Source organism: Mustela erminea, chromosome 9, assembly GCF_009829155.1.
Source record: "Mustela erminea isolate mMusErm1 chromosome 9, mMusErm1.Pri, whole genome shotgun sequence".
NCBI classification, from domain to species: Eukaryota; Metazoa; Chordata; class Mammalia; order Carnivora; family Mustelidae; genus Mustela; species Mustela erminea.
In genome coordinates, this window is record NC_045622.1 from 108506958 (window position 1) to 108522125 (window position 15168).

At 37.9% G+C, this 15168-nt stretch overlaps 1 protein-coding gene across 8 annotated transcripts in view; it reads left to right on the forward strand.

Annotated features, from left to right (window-relative positions):
* C9H11orf80 (chromosome 9 C11orf80 homolog) overlaps positions 1–15168 on the forward strand; it is a 115118-nt gene that overhangs the window by 52045 nt on the left and 47905 nt on the right. For all 8 annotated transcript variants that reach the window (XM_032357577.1, XM_032357569.1, XM_032357570.1 and 5 more), the window contains one exon: positions 11605–11714. In XM_032357577.1, coding sequence (XP_032213468.1) covers positions 11605–11714 — 110 coding nt within the window. The remainder of the gene's footprint in view (positions 1–11604; positions 11715–15168) is intronic.

The following is a 15168-nucleotide window of genomic DNA, read 5'->3' on the forward strand; positions in this document are numbered from 1 at the left end:
CAAACCATGAGAGACTGTGGCCTCTGAGAAACAATCTGAGGATTTTGGAGGGGAGAGGGGAGGGGGTTGGATGAGCCTGGTGGTGGGTATTATGGAGGGCACATATTGCATGGAGCACTGGGTGTGGTGCATAAACAACAAATTTTGGAACACTGAAGAAAATTAAATTAAAAAGAAGAAAGAGGGGCACCTGGGTGGCTCAGTTGGTTGAGTGCTGCCTTTGGCTCAGGTCATGGTCCCAGGTTCCTGGGATGTAGTCCTGCATCAGGCTCTCTGCTTATGAGGGAGCCTGCTTCCCCCCTCTTTCTCTGCCTGCCTCTCTGTCTACTTGTGATCTCTCTCTCTCTCTGTCAAATAAATAAATAAAATCTTTTATTAAAAAAATAAGAAAGAAAAATATCTTTTGTATTTGCTTATTTATTTATGGTGTTCTTCATTTCTTCCTTCCCATTGGGTTTTCTTCTAAAGAACATCCTTTAGCATTTCTTTTTTTTTTTTAAAGATTTTATTTATTTATTTGACAGATAGAGATCACAAGTAGGTAGAGAGGCAGGCAGAGAGGAGGAAGCAGGCTCCCCGCTGAGCAGAGAGCCCGATGCGGGGCTCGATCCCAGAATCCCGGGATCATGACCTGAGCCGAAGGCAGAGGCTTTAACCCACTGAGCCACCCAGGTGCCCCACCTTTAGCATTTCTTATAGTCAAGTCTTCTGCCAACAAGTTATTTAATCTTCTGTTTATCTTAAAATGTCTTTATCTTGGAGGTGCCTGGGTGGTTCAGTCAGTTAAGCATCTGCCTTTGGCTGTTTATGACCTTAGGGTCCTGGGATCGAACCCTGCATCAGGCTCCCTGCTTAGTGGGGAGTCTGCTTCTCCATTTCCCTCTGCCTCTCTCTCAGCTCATTCTTTTTCCCTTTCAAAGAAATAAGTAAGGGACACCTTGGTGGCTCAGTCATTAAGCATCTGCCTGCAGCTCAGGTCATGATCCTGGGGTCCTGGGATCAAGCTCTACATCGGGTTCCCTGCTCGGCAGGAAGCCTGCTTCTCCCTCTTCCACTCCCCCTTGCTTGTGTTCCTGCTCTCGCTATCTCTTTCTCTGTCAAATAAATAAAATCTTTAAAAATAAATAAATAAAATCTTTAAAAAAAATACCCTAAAAATTAGAATGTCTTTATCTTACCATTATTTTAAAAGGATATTTCAGTGGATTTGAAATTCTAGTTTGACAGTATTTTAAAAGATGTTCCATTGGGGCGCCCAGGTGGCTCAGTGGGTTGGGCCCTCTGCCTTCCGCTCGGGTCATGATCCCAGGGTCCTGGGATTGAGCCCCGCATCAGGCTGGCTGCTTGGCGGGAAGCCTGCTTCCCCCCCTCTCTCTGCCTGCCTCTCTGCCTACTTGTGATCTCTGTCTGTGGGATGGATAAATAAAATCTTAAAAAAAAAAAAAAAAAAGATGTTCCATTGTCTTAGGGATTCCATTGTTTCTCAGAAGAAGTTAGCTGTAATTCATATTATAGTTCCTCTGTATGTAATATGTGCTTTTTCCCCAGCTTGTTTCAAGATTCTCTACTTTTTTTTTTATTAATCACTTTGTCCATTATGTACTTAGGTGTGATTTTATTTGCATTTATCCTACTTGGAGTTTGCTGAGCTTTTCACATCTTAATAGTTTTTTTCAAATTAAAATAATTTATCCATGATTTTTTCCTATTTTTCCTGTCCCCTTCCACTTTCTTTTCCTTCTAGAACTCACATTATACATGTTGTGACTGGTTGGTATTGTTCTATAGGTCTCTAGGATTCTGTTCATTTTTCTTGAATCCCTTTTCCTCTACTGTTTAGATTGGGTAATTTTTGTTCTTTGTCTTCAATAATTTCACTGATTCTTCTTCCATATCTAATCTATTAAAACTGTCCAGAAAATTCTTCATTTCAGTTATTGAACTTTACAGTTGTAGAATTTCCATTTTGGTTCTTCTTTTACAGTGTACATTTTTCTGCTGATATTTCCTATCAGTTGACTAATTTAAACTACCTTTATGCCTTTGAACATATTTATAATAGTTTGTGCTTTAAAGTCTCTCCTAAATGTAGTAATTATTATAGGCTTGGTTTTTTATGGCTTTTTTTCATATAAGTTACCTTTTTTTTCTTTGCATGTCTCGTAAATCATTATTTTATATTGGATAATATGTTCATATTTTATATTCAGTTTTATGTCCAAGGAGTGTTGATTTTTGTTCTAGCAGGCTAATCACCTTAACCCTGTGTTGGCTTGTTTTTGTACATTTTATAGAGTTGGTATGTAGAAACCCAAGTCATTTTACAAACTCTTCTAACTTGATACCACACAACATCCAAATTATCTTTTCTGTGGATCTTGTTGAGACTGTTTTGTTTTGTTTTGTTTTTTAGGGTAGATCAAGAACAGATTTCCTCTACAAAGTGGTTTTTTTTTTTTTCCCTACTAAAGCCTTACTTTTTTGGCCTCTTAGCTGGATACCATCAGTTTTATCAAGGTCTCTCCATTCTGGTTAGACCTGAAAGCCAACATTTTCTAGCACTGCTTGACCATTCTTGTTCCATTTTCAGCACCATTGCAGCTGTTCTCTGGGAAATTTTATACAGTCTCACTGGTACATGAATAGCCCACCTTTTGGCCAAGGACTCATTGGGAGCTCCCACACAGACTTTGAATACCCACTTCTTCATAGGTCCCTCCCCTCCAGTGCCCTGCCTTATAGAATCCAGGTACTTTGGCAATTCTGAACTCTGTTCTGTGTCTCCTCATCTTACTGGAACCGCTGTATTCTGCTTGGGCTCTAGGTCCCTGCTCAGTGGACAAGAAAATTTCCATAGGGCAGACATCCAGGGCAATCATAAGTTTACCTCAGGAATTTCCCTTCTGTCAGGGATAACAGTCTTGTGCTCTCTCTTATCCAGAGCCTGAAAACAACTGATTCATATGTTTTATCCAGTTTTATAGTAGCTTTTGGTGGGAAGGCTGATTTGGTACCTGTTATTTCATCATTGTTGGATAGAGAAGTTCCAGTATATTGTTCTGATGTATACTCCCATTGCCACACGATTGAACTTTTGCTACTTCATCTTTAACAGTTGAAGAGTTATGTGAAGAGATAGTTTGGTATTGTTGATGATATAATTCTTTTGTTCTTATCCCCACAGTATCCTAGCAAAAAGGTGCAAACATTTTAAAATATTTTGTTTATTTGAGAGAAAGAGGAAACATGAGCAGGAGGGGGCGGGCAGAGGGAGAGGAAGAAGCAGACTCCCCACTGAGCAGGTAGCCCGATGTGGGGCTCCATTCCAGGACCCTGGGATCATGACCTTAGTCGAAGGCAGATGCTTAACAGCCTGAGCCACCCAGGTGCCCGAAAAAGTGCAAATTTAGAATCATTTTTGAGTGGTCATGCTGGTTTATTTAGTTTATTTTGTTCTTTCACCAAGAGCTTGTAGAACATAATGTTTAAAGCTGCTCATTCTTTAATGATAGTTTGATTCTCTTAAAAGTCCAGATTCAAGTTAGTTTTTTTCTGGTCTTTGACAATAATACTTAATTATTTTCTGGCATGTAGTATTGCCGATAGGAAGTCTAACATGTATCTGGGTGATTTCCTTCTCTTTTGTAGTGTTTAGGGTTTTCTCTTTATCTTTGTTATTCTGGGTTTCAATGTGATATATTCAGTTGTGTGATTTTTTTGTGCCTTTTTTTTTTTTTTAAAGAAATTTATCATGCTTGGCATTTGGTAAATTTATTCAAACAGAACTTACATCTGTCTTTGTTATAATTCTCAGTTATTTATTCTGGACCTATATTTTTTTTTTTTAGGATTTTATTTATTTATCAGAGAGAGAGGGGGAGAGAGCGAGCACAGGCAGACAGAATGGCAGGCAGAGGCAGAGGGAGAAGCAGGCTCCCTGCTGAGCAAGGAGCCCGATGTGGGACTTGATCCCAGGACGCTGGGATCATGACCTGAGCCGAAGGCAGCTGCTTAACCAACTGAGCCACCCAGGCGTCCCTGGACCTATATTTTAAATGAAAATTTTTAGTATTTCTTTTTAAAATCTATCTTCAATGTCCTTAGGGATGTGCCTATTTTGGACATTTCATATAAATGATATAATACAATATGTAAACTTTTGTGTCTAGTTTCTCTCTCTCTTTTTCTTTCTTAAATTTTGTTTATTTATTTATTTGACAAAGAGATAGAGCCAGAGAGAACAAACTGGGTGGAACAAACTGAGCAGAGGGAGAAGGAGAAGCAGGCATCTCCCTGAGCATGGAGCCCAATGTTGGGTTTGATCCCAGGACCCTGGGAGCAAGACCTAAGCCAAAGGCAGACACTTAACCAACTACACCACCCAGGTACCCTTTGTCTGGGTTCTTTCATTAAGCATAACATAATGTTTTCCAGATTTATCCATGTTATAGCATGTAATAGAACTTAATTTATTTTTTATGGTTGAAGATATTACATATTTTGTTAATCTGTTTATTTCTGATAGACACTCAGGTTGTTTTTACCTTTTCCTACTATGAATCATGCTGCTATGAAAGAGTCAAGTAGAATGGAACTGGAGGCTGGTATGCTAAGTTAAATAAGTCAATCAGAGAAAGATAATTATCATATGATCTCACTGATACAAAGAATTTGAGAAACGAGACAGGATCATAGGGGAAGGGAGGAAAAAAATGAAACAAGATGAAACCAGGGAGGGAGACAAACCAAGAGACTCTCAATCTCAGGAGACAAACTGAGGGTTGCTAGACGGAAGTGGGGTAGGAGGGATAGGACGGCTGAGTGATGGACACTGGGGAGGGTCTGTGCCATGGCGAGTGCTGTGAATTGTGTAAGACTGATGAATCACAGACCTGTACCCCTGAAACAAATAATACGTTATATTTTAATTAAAAAAAAAGAAAGATTCAAGTACTACCTTCTTTTAAATGTGTTCTTTTATAGTTACTAATCTGCTTTCCATAACATTTTCATTTCAAATACTGTATCTTTAATTTCTAAGATTTTTAACAGGGTTTTCCTCCCTTAAATTTTCTGTTTAATCAATGGCAGTATATTCTTTTTTGAAAAAAATTTTTATTTTAGTATAGTTGACACAGAGTGATACATTAATTTCAGGTATACAGCATAGTGATTCAACATCTATATATGTTATGCTATGCTCAACACAAGTGTAGCTACCATCTGTCACCATACAACACTATTACAACATCATTGACTATATTCCCGCTATACTTCTTATTCCTATAACCTATTCATTCCATAATGAGAAGCCTATAACTGTTATTCCCCATTCCCCATTTTACTCATCTCCTATCCCTCTCCCCTCTAACAACCATCAGTTGGTTCTCTGTTATTTATAGGTCTGATTCTTTTTGTTTGCTTGTTTTTTCATTTGTTTTGTTTTTCAGATTCCAGTTATGAGTGAAACTTATATGGTATTTGTCTTTCTCAGTCTAACTTATTTCACTTAAGAGTACCATCCATGTGGTCCCAAATGAACCCAATTTTTACAGCTGTGTAATATTCCTGTGTGTGTGTATGTGTGTGTGTACACCACATCTTTATTCATTTGTCTTTCAGTGGACACTTGGTTTGCTTCCATATCTTGACCATTGTAAATAATGCTGCGGTCAACACAGCGGTGCATACGTCTTTTTGAATTAGTTTTTTCCTTTTTGTTTGTGTAAATGCCCAGGAGTGGAATTATTGGATCATATGGTAGTTCTATTTTTAATTTTTTGAGGAAACTCCATACTGTTTTCAACAGTGGATATACCAATTTATTCTCCCACAAACAGTGCATGACAGTTCCTTTTTGTCCATATTCCTGCCACATTAATTCTTATTTTTCATTTGAACCATTCAAAAGTATAAGGTGATATCTTATTTTGGTTTTGATTTGCATTTCCATGATGATTAGTGATGCTGAACATCTTTTCATGTGTCTGTTGTTCATGTGTCTTTTCATGGCCATCTGTATGTCTTTTTTTAGAGAAATGTCTATTCAGATCAGCTGCCCATTTTTAATTGGATTATTTGTGAGGTTTTGGTGGTATTCTTTATTTTGGATATCAGCCCCTTATCAGGCATATCATTTGTACATATCTCCTTTCATTTGGTAGGTTGCCCATTTTATTTTTATTTTTTTAAATTTAAATTCTAGTTAAAATAGGTTGCCTTTTGGTTTGTTGATAATTTCCTCTTCAGATTTTTTTTGTTAATTCTGTTTCCTCATGTATAAGTTTTACTAGTTGATATGTGTCACATTTTTCATGGTATTGATCTTTGTTCATTGATAATTTTTAGTTAAGAGTTAATTGTCCATCATCTATTTGTTTTGAACACGTCCTGCATCGATAAGCTTCCAGTAGGAGGTTCTCTGTTGCTGAGCCCTAATCTTGCAGGAGTGTGTGTGTGTGTGTGTGTGTGTGTGTGTGTGTGTGTGTTTAAATTTTGCTTGAGTGGCAAGATAGAAAGCATCTTAATAGATTATAGAAAGCATCTTAATAGATTATATCATTCTGAGTCTTGTTTCCACTTCTATGACATAGCTGTTAAGGCCCTCAATCTGCATCATTGATGCTGCTGCTAGCATCACTTGACTTTAACCAACTCTCTAGTAGACAGGTGACAAATCTCTGGCTGTTGTTCATATTTTGGTTCCTTGTTTAGATTTCCTATGTGTGGCCTGTGCAGATCTTGGCCTGTATGGATCTTGTTCTTAAACTTGTAGCTGTTGCAATATTAGCCCCATTTTTTCCCTCTAGTCCAAGCCCCACATATGGTGTGCATCTTTGGTCCTTTCCTACCGTTGTAGATTCTTTCTCTTTTTCCTTTCTGAAAATGAGGAAAATATACCTTTCCATTTCTGGTCTATAAAAATTTCTCTCTTTTTCTCACCACGACTATGTATTAAGTTGTAGACATACTTGTTTTAATAGGTGATGGGGATTAAGGAGTGCACTTGTGACAGGCATTGAGTGATGTATGGAAGTGTTGAATCACTATTATTGTACACCTGAGACTAATATTACACTGTATATTAATTAAATATGCTCTAAATTTAAAACTTTAAAATATTTGTTTTATCATTATGTGTTCGAATAGGAAGATGCAGTTTTAACTTATGCTCATCTTATCTTGAAATAGAAGTTTTATTTCAATATTAATATTAGTTTTACTTATAATAGTAAATTTTATTTATAATAATAATTTATAATAGTATTAGTTTTATTGTTCTGGTTTTCACATTTAACTCTAGTCACTCCATCTGGATTTTGATTTATGTGTGGGTGTGAAGTGAGGCAATTGAAATTGATTTCCCTCAAATCAGTACATATTTTATTTGAATTGTTATGATTTCTTGAGTCCTTAGTTTGTTTTTTTAATTTTTTAAAAAAGATTTTATTTATTTATTTGACAGGTAGAGATCATAAGTAGGCAGAGAGGGGGAAGCAGGCTCCCTGCTGATGCGGATGCAGGGCTCATCCCAGGAACCTGAGATCATGACCTGAGCCAAAGGCAGAGGCACTTTTCCCTGTTCTTTACTGTATTGGTACTTCAAAGACAAGGTAGATTTCAAGAACAAATTTTTTCTTACTTTACAGAAAAGTAATTTAATTACAGTGAAAAAAGGGGGTCACCTAAGGTCAGAAAGTTGGTCAGTGTTAAAACTGAAGATTGATTCAAGTCATCTTGGGTCAGTGCCAAGTTCACTAAATTTCAGTGTAGCATAACCTTGCTACTATAATATCCTATGCTTTATGACTGAATTATATTTGAAAAACAATGGCAAGAAAAATACTACCCATTAAGATTGATAGCCAGGTCCTGATAATGTTCATACTTTTTGAGATGGTTAAAGCTTTATTAGATGTGTAGTATGATGCTGTAGGAGAAAGTTGTACTATTAGGATGTATTTTGTTATCAGGTTTTTAAGGTTGAATTCTTGTATAATATCAGCATTGTCAACCTCATATACAAGGTAGAGCTTGTATAATTCTTTATTCATCTGTAGTTCTTTATTATAATAGTACTGTGGAAGGGCAATAAGGGGTGACATTTATAAAATGGGATATTTGGGGGTTTTTTCCTTTATAGTATGAGTGCCAGGGTACAGAAAAGAAGAACATTGATGCAAATTTTGATGATGCAGGACCTGCTGGTGCTTTGTGGAAAGATAGTTCTAAGTCTACATATGTAAATACACCAAGTGGTTAACTTATGAATTAAATTAGCAAGAATTTGCTTTACTTCGTTAGAGACTGCCTTTACTTTGTTAGAGACTGGCACAAACCCAGTATGTTTTTAAGAAACATACTTTCAACCATTCTGAATTTATCTTTATGTATGGTGTAAGAGAATGGTCGAGTTTCATTCTTTTCTACACAGCTGTCCAGTTTTCCCAGCACCATTTATTGAAGAGACTGTCTTTTTTTCCTGCTTTGTTGAAGATTATTTGACCAGAGTTGAGGGTCCATATCTGGTCTCTCTACTCTGTTCCATTGGTCTATGTGTCTGTTTTTGTGCCAGTACCATGCAGTCTTGGTGATCACAGCTTTGTAATATAACTTGAAATCAGGCAATGTGATGCCCCTAGTTTGTTTTTCTTTTTCAACATTTCCTTGGTGATTCGGGGTCTTTTCTGGTCCCATACAAATTTTAGGATTGTTTGTTCCAGTGCTTTGAAAAATGCTGATGGTGTTTTGATCAGGATGGCATTGAAAGTATAGATTGCTCTGGGCAGCATAGACATTTTAACTATGTTTATTCTTTGATCCATGAACATGGAATGTTTTTCTATCTTTTTTTGTCTTCTTCAATTTCTTTCATGCGTGTTCTGTAGTTCCTCGAGTATGGATCCTTTATGTCTTTGGTTAGGTTTATTCCAAGGTATCTTATGATTTTTGATGCTATTGTAAATGGAACCATTCTCTAATTTCCCTTTATACAGTTTCATTGTTAGTGTATAAGAAAGCAGCTGATTTCTGTGCATTGATTTTGTATCCTGCCACAATACGAATTGCTGTATGAGTTCTAGTAATTTCGGGGTGGAGTCTTTGGGTTTTCCACATAAAGTGTCATGTCATCTGCGAAAAGAGAGAGTTTGACTTCTTCTTTGCCAATTTGAATACATTTTATTTCTTTTTGTTGTCTAATTGTTGTTGCTAGGACTTCTAGTACTATGTTGAACAATAGTGGTGAGAGTGGGCATCCTTGTTGTGTTCCTGATCTCAGTGGGAAGGCTCTCAACTTTTCCCCATTGAGCATGATATTCACTGTGGGTTTTTCACAGATGGATTTTATGAAGTTGAGAAATGTTCCTCTATCCCTATACTCCGAAGAGTTTTAATCAGGAAAGGATGCTGTAGTTTGTCAAATGCTTTTTCTGCATTAATTGAGAGGACCATGTGGTTCTTCCCTCTTTTCTTATTAATTTGTTCTATCACATTGATTGATTTGTGAATGTTGGACCATCCTTGCATCCCAGGAATAAATCCCACCTGGTCATGGTGGATAATCTTTTTAATGTACTGCTGGATCCTATTACTAGGATCTTGTTGAGAATTTTGGCATCCATATTTATCAGGGATATTGGTCTGAAATTCTCCTTTATGAGGGGGTCTTTGCCTGGTTTGGGGATCAAGGTAATGCTGGCTTCGTAGAAAGAGGCTGGAAGTTTTTCTTCTGTTTCTGTTTTTTGAAACAGCTTCAGGAGAATATGTATTATTTCTTCTTTGACTGTTTGGTAGAATTTCCCAGGGAATCTAGCAGATCCTTAACTCTTGTGTTTTGAGAGGTTTTTGATCACTGCTTCAATCTTGTTACTAGTTATTGGTCTATTCAGGTTGTCAATTTCTTCCTGTTTCAGTCTTAGAAACTTATAGGTTTCCGGGAATGCATCCATTTCTTCTAGATTGCTTAACTTATTGGCATATAGCTGTTGATAATAATTTCTGATGATCATTTCTATTTCCTTTGTGTTGGTTGTGGTCTCTCCCCTTTCATAATTTTTGTTAATTTCGATCCTTTCTTTTTTCTTTTGGATTAGTCTGGCCAGTGGTTTATCAATCTTATTAATTCTTTCAAAGAACCAGCTTCTAGTTTCATTGATGTGTTCTACTGTATCTCTAGTTTCTAACTCATTGATCTCTGCTTTAATCTTAATTATTTCTCTTCTTGTGAGTGGAGTAGACTTAAGAAGATGTGGTTTATATATACAATGAAGTATTACTCAGCCATCAGAAGGGATGAATACCCAACTTTTGCATCAACATGGATGGGACTGGAGGAGATTATGCTGAGTGAAATAAGTCAAGCAAGCAGAAAAAGTCAATTGTCATATGGTTTTACTTACTTGTGAAACATAAGGAATAACATAGAAGGCATTAGGAGAAGGAAAGGAAAAGTGAAGGGGGGTGGATTGGAAGAGGAGATGAGCCTTGAGAGACTGTGGACTCTGAGAAACAAACTGAGGGTTTTAGAGAAGAGGGGGATGAGAGGATGGGTGAGCCTGGTGGTGGGTATTAAGGAGGGCACAGATTGCATGGAGCACTGGGTATTATACATAAACAATAAATCTTGAAACACTTCATCAAAAACTAATGAAGTGTTGTATGGTGACTAACATAACACAATTTAAAAAATACTGTATTAGATAAATGCTTGAGACGTCATTCTTGAATTTTTCTGCTTTCAGTTCTTAATTAGCTCACTAACTGGGTTTGAGTTTATTAAATAATGAGTTAATTTATGGGCCCAGCACACTTCCACTGCGCAACTCTGCTAATAATGAGTTGATTTATTAAAAAATCAAGAATATGGGGTGCCTGGGTGGCTCAGTGGGTTAAAGCCTCTGCCTTCAGCTCAGGTCATGATCCCGGGGTCCTGGGATCGAGCCCCGCATCAGGCTCTCTGCTTGGCGGACAGCCTGCTTCCTCCACTCTCTCTCTCTGCCTGCTTCTCTGCCTGCTTGTGATCTCTGTCTTTCAAATAAATAAATAAATAAAATTTAAAAAAATTAAAAAAAAATACAAGAATATAAGCTAGAGGGGTGCCTGGGTGATTCAGTTAAGTGCCTGTTTTAGGCTCAGGTCATGATCCCAGGGCCCTGGGATCAAGCCCTGCATTGAGCTCCCTGCTCATTGGGAAGCCTGCTTCTCCTCTCACTCCCCCTGCTTGTGTTCCCTCTCTCACTGTCTCTCTGTCAAATAAATAAATAAAATCTTAAAAAAAAAAAAAAAGAATATAAGCTAGAGCTATCAGCTTTGAAGATTTCTGGCTTTGCACATGACCTTGTGGAAATTAACTGAAAATACAAATTGATTTAGCAAATGTGAAAAATTGAAAACATGAGATTAAATGTCTTAACCCCATAAAGTAATTCTAAATGTTCAAGCAATTTGCTGATGCATAGCCATTTCCAGTCATATTTTGAATTTTGCGATAATCTTTTCATCAGGGAAATGCCTTCTTGGCTCATCAGTTTAATAAACAATTCCAGAAATTCTGGTGCTTTTCCAAACTGCTTTTTCTTTTTGTCACCATTTCTTCTCACACAGAAATACAATCTCTACTGCCTGGATTCTCTGCAAAACTGAATTGGACTTCAGAGGAAGCCAGCTATTCTCAGGACATAACAGGGGTAACACCCTTCCAGATGATTTTTGAGGCAAGTTTGTTGTGGTTCTATAAATTACTGATGTCTTAATTCTTATTTTTCTACAAATCCAGTAAAGCCTAGGTCCATCACAGTTCCAAGCTGAAATAAGGCATTGGTTCCCAGACTTCTCTGTGCAGATGTTGAAACGCTTGGTAGCTTCCAAAATACTGGTATTTGTGTCCCACTCCAAGAGGCTGTGATTTAAGTGTTCTACGGTACAGTGTTAGTTTGCTCATTTGGCCATTAAAAAAAAATACTACGGATTGGGTGGTTAAAAAATAGAGACTTATTTCCTCATACTTTTGGAGGCTAGAAGTTTAAGATTAAAGTGGCTAGTCATTGTTTCCTCATATGGCCTTTCCTCTGTACGTGAAGAGAGAATACTCTTGTGTCTTTCTCTTCTGTAAGGACACCTGTCTTATCACATTAGGGCTCCATGTTTATGACCTCATTTAACCTTAATTATGTTTTTAAGGCTCTATCTCCAACTATCGTCACATGGGGGGCTGGGCTTCAATGTGTGAATTTTGGGAGATACAATTTAGTCCATCCTGATGGAGCTTGGGCTTTGGAATATTTTTGAAATTCCAGATGGGAAAAAATCCCAGATGATTCCTAATGTGCAGATAAATTTGAGAGCCACTGAAACAAGCCATTATTTGAATTTGGATCTCCTGAAAAAGAAAATAAAAATGGATTCTCAGTGCAGATGCTATTTGGATACATTTTTATTAAGTTGGCTTAAAGATCTTTATTGATTTATTTGAAGCTCAGATTTATGAGGGTGACTGTTGAGTTCTCCATTCTCTTTAACAAATCTCTGATCCCCTATCTTTCTTTCCTTTGAGTTTGTGGAGTCATAAAGAATTAGAATTTTTTTTTAAGACTTTATTTAGGGGCACCTAGGTGGCTCAGCCAGTTAAGCATCTGCCTTTAGCTCAGTAGAGAGCCTGCTTCTCCCTCTCCCTCTGCTGCTCCTCCTGCTTGTGCCCTCTCTCTGTCAAATAAATAAAATCTTTAAAAAAAGGGAGAGGTTTGACAAAGCACAAGCCAGGGTTGGGGGGATGCGGGATTGGGCTGAGGGAGAGGGAGAATGCTCCCCCCCTGAACAGGGAGCCCAGTGAAGGGCTTGATCCCATGGGTCTGAGATCAGGACCTGAGCCAAAGGCAGTTACTTAACTGACTGAGCCACTCAGGAGCCCCAGAACTAGAGTACTTTAAATATTCTCCCAAGAAACTTTTGGGAAGCCTTTCTTTTTTTGGACAATTATATGCTCCTTCTCAAAGGAAATGGGTGCAGTATTGCGACAATAGATATCTCTGGCTGTGCTTTATCTTCTTTAGGGGAATGATGGGTAAACAATCTGGAGCAATTAATGGTTAGTCGACTCTGAAACTATTAATTTCAAGTAGCAATAAAAAAAGCTGATTTCAATGAACCAAGGAAAGCAGTTCTAGAAAAGGAGATCATGTGTTTTAACCAGTTTAAACAAACAATTATTTTTATAACTAACATTTATATATTATTTAAGCCTCCTGACAGTTTTGTGAAGTGGGTAGAACAAGGATTATCCCCCCATTTTACAGATGCAAGAACCCTGAGATTCAGAGAGTTCAATTGATTTACCCAAGGTCATGCGAAAGTTAAGTGACAGAATTAGAATTTGAACCAGTCTTACTCATTTTATTCAGGTCTGTTTAAATATTTATTCACTCATTCAGGAGCCTGTGTTTGCTCAAGTTGGCCTCACTGTGCTAGATGTTGAAGGTACAGAGTCCCAAGACACATTACTTGATAAAGGAAAAGATAAACAAGCAAACAAATAATTACAAATACAGTGTAATATGTATCATATGTACGTATCAAAAGATTTTCTTGGGGAGATACCTGGGTGGCTCAGTGGGTTAGAGCCTTTGCCTTCGGCTCAGGTCATGATCCCCGGGTACTGGGATCAAGCCCTGCATTGGGCTCTTTGCTTGGCTGGGAGCCTGCTTCCCTTCCTCTCTCTCCGTGCCTATCTCTCTGCCTACTTGTGATCTCTGTCAAATAAATAAATAAAATCTTAAAAAAAAAAAAAAAAGATTTTCTGGGTATAAGGGATTCAGAGACTTGAAAGAATAGGAAGTTGTCTTCAGACTTACGGAGTTTGTCTCATTTTTTTTTCCTTATTGCAAAAGCAGTGTTTCCCTCAGGAAAATCAAAAGAGAGCATTTAAAACACAGATAATTTGACTTAATCGTGGTAGCCACTGTTAACATCTCGGTGTGCATCTTTTCACGCAAGGGTGAGGCATTTCAGTGTCAGGTTTTTAGAATAGTACAGTTCCAAACTAGGCCATGGAAAGGTGGAAATTCATGGATGTCAAGGTCACTGGAGTTGAAGAGGTCAGGAATTTGTGAGACTTAAGTTGTTCCTTAGGCCATCAGCTTGGATGAGGAAGTCAGCCCAGTTGATGGCAGGTCTTTTTTTTTTTTTTTAATATTCTTATTTATTTCTTTGACAGAGAAATCACAAGTAGGGAGAGAGAGGCTGGCAGAGAGAGAGGGGGAAACAGGCTCCCCGCTGAGCAGAGAGCCTGATGCCGGGCTTGATCCCAGGACCCTGAGATCATGACCTGAGTGGAAGACAGAAGCTCAACCCACTGAGCTACCCAGGCGCCCTTGATGGCAGGCTGAAAATGTTGAGGACACGTGAGCTCAGTGCCTGCAGTCAGCTGGCAATGGATGAAAAGTGGCAAAAAGTAGTCTGACCTCAAAGGAGCAGGAACAAGAGTTCCCTGAAAGCTTTTGTTCCGTTGCATCTCATTGTCTCTGGTACTGTGCAGTTATTTAAAAGATATTTGAAGAGAGTGAGAAGAGAAGAAGGGGGAGATTATGAACAAATTCATCATATGTACCTCAAACGGGGAGAAGAGTCAGGTAGCAAGGTTCACAGTGGAAGCTAGTGAATGGAGACATCCATGAAAAAGCAGTAATAAATGATCCACTGCTATGGGCACGTGAGGAGAGCCAATCCCAGGGAATACTGAACAGAATGTCATTTAGGAGAGATGCAAGGTCTTGTGTTTATGCTGAGTCAGTCCTGCATCTTGGGTTCCATTCGGCTGGTAACATGTCCCTCCAAAGACAGTTTGATTTTACAAGATCTTCTTGAAAGCTTTATCCATTTTTATATTATTTCTGCTATGGTACTAAGTGATAAAATTGGTAGAGGTACACGTGTATTTCAAACATATCTTCATGTTTCTCTATCTCTACTTCTCTATATACATATTTAACTAGAGACAGGACGAGACAGAAGCACAGATTTACTTTCTTCTAGACAGTCATATAGGGCCTATGACAACCTGAGTTCAGTTTGAAACTATAAAACAGCTTTGATATTATCTGTGATATAATTAGATTTGTGTCTAAAGGTGAAGGCTGGAACATATGATTCAATAATCTTTGCTGCTGCCCAGGG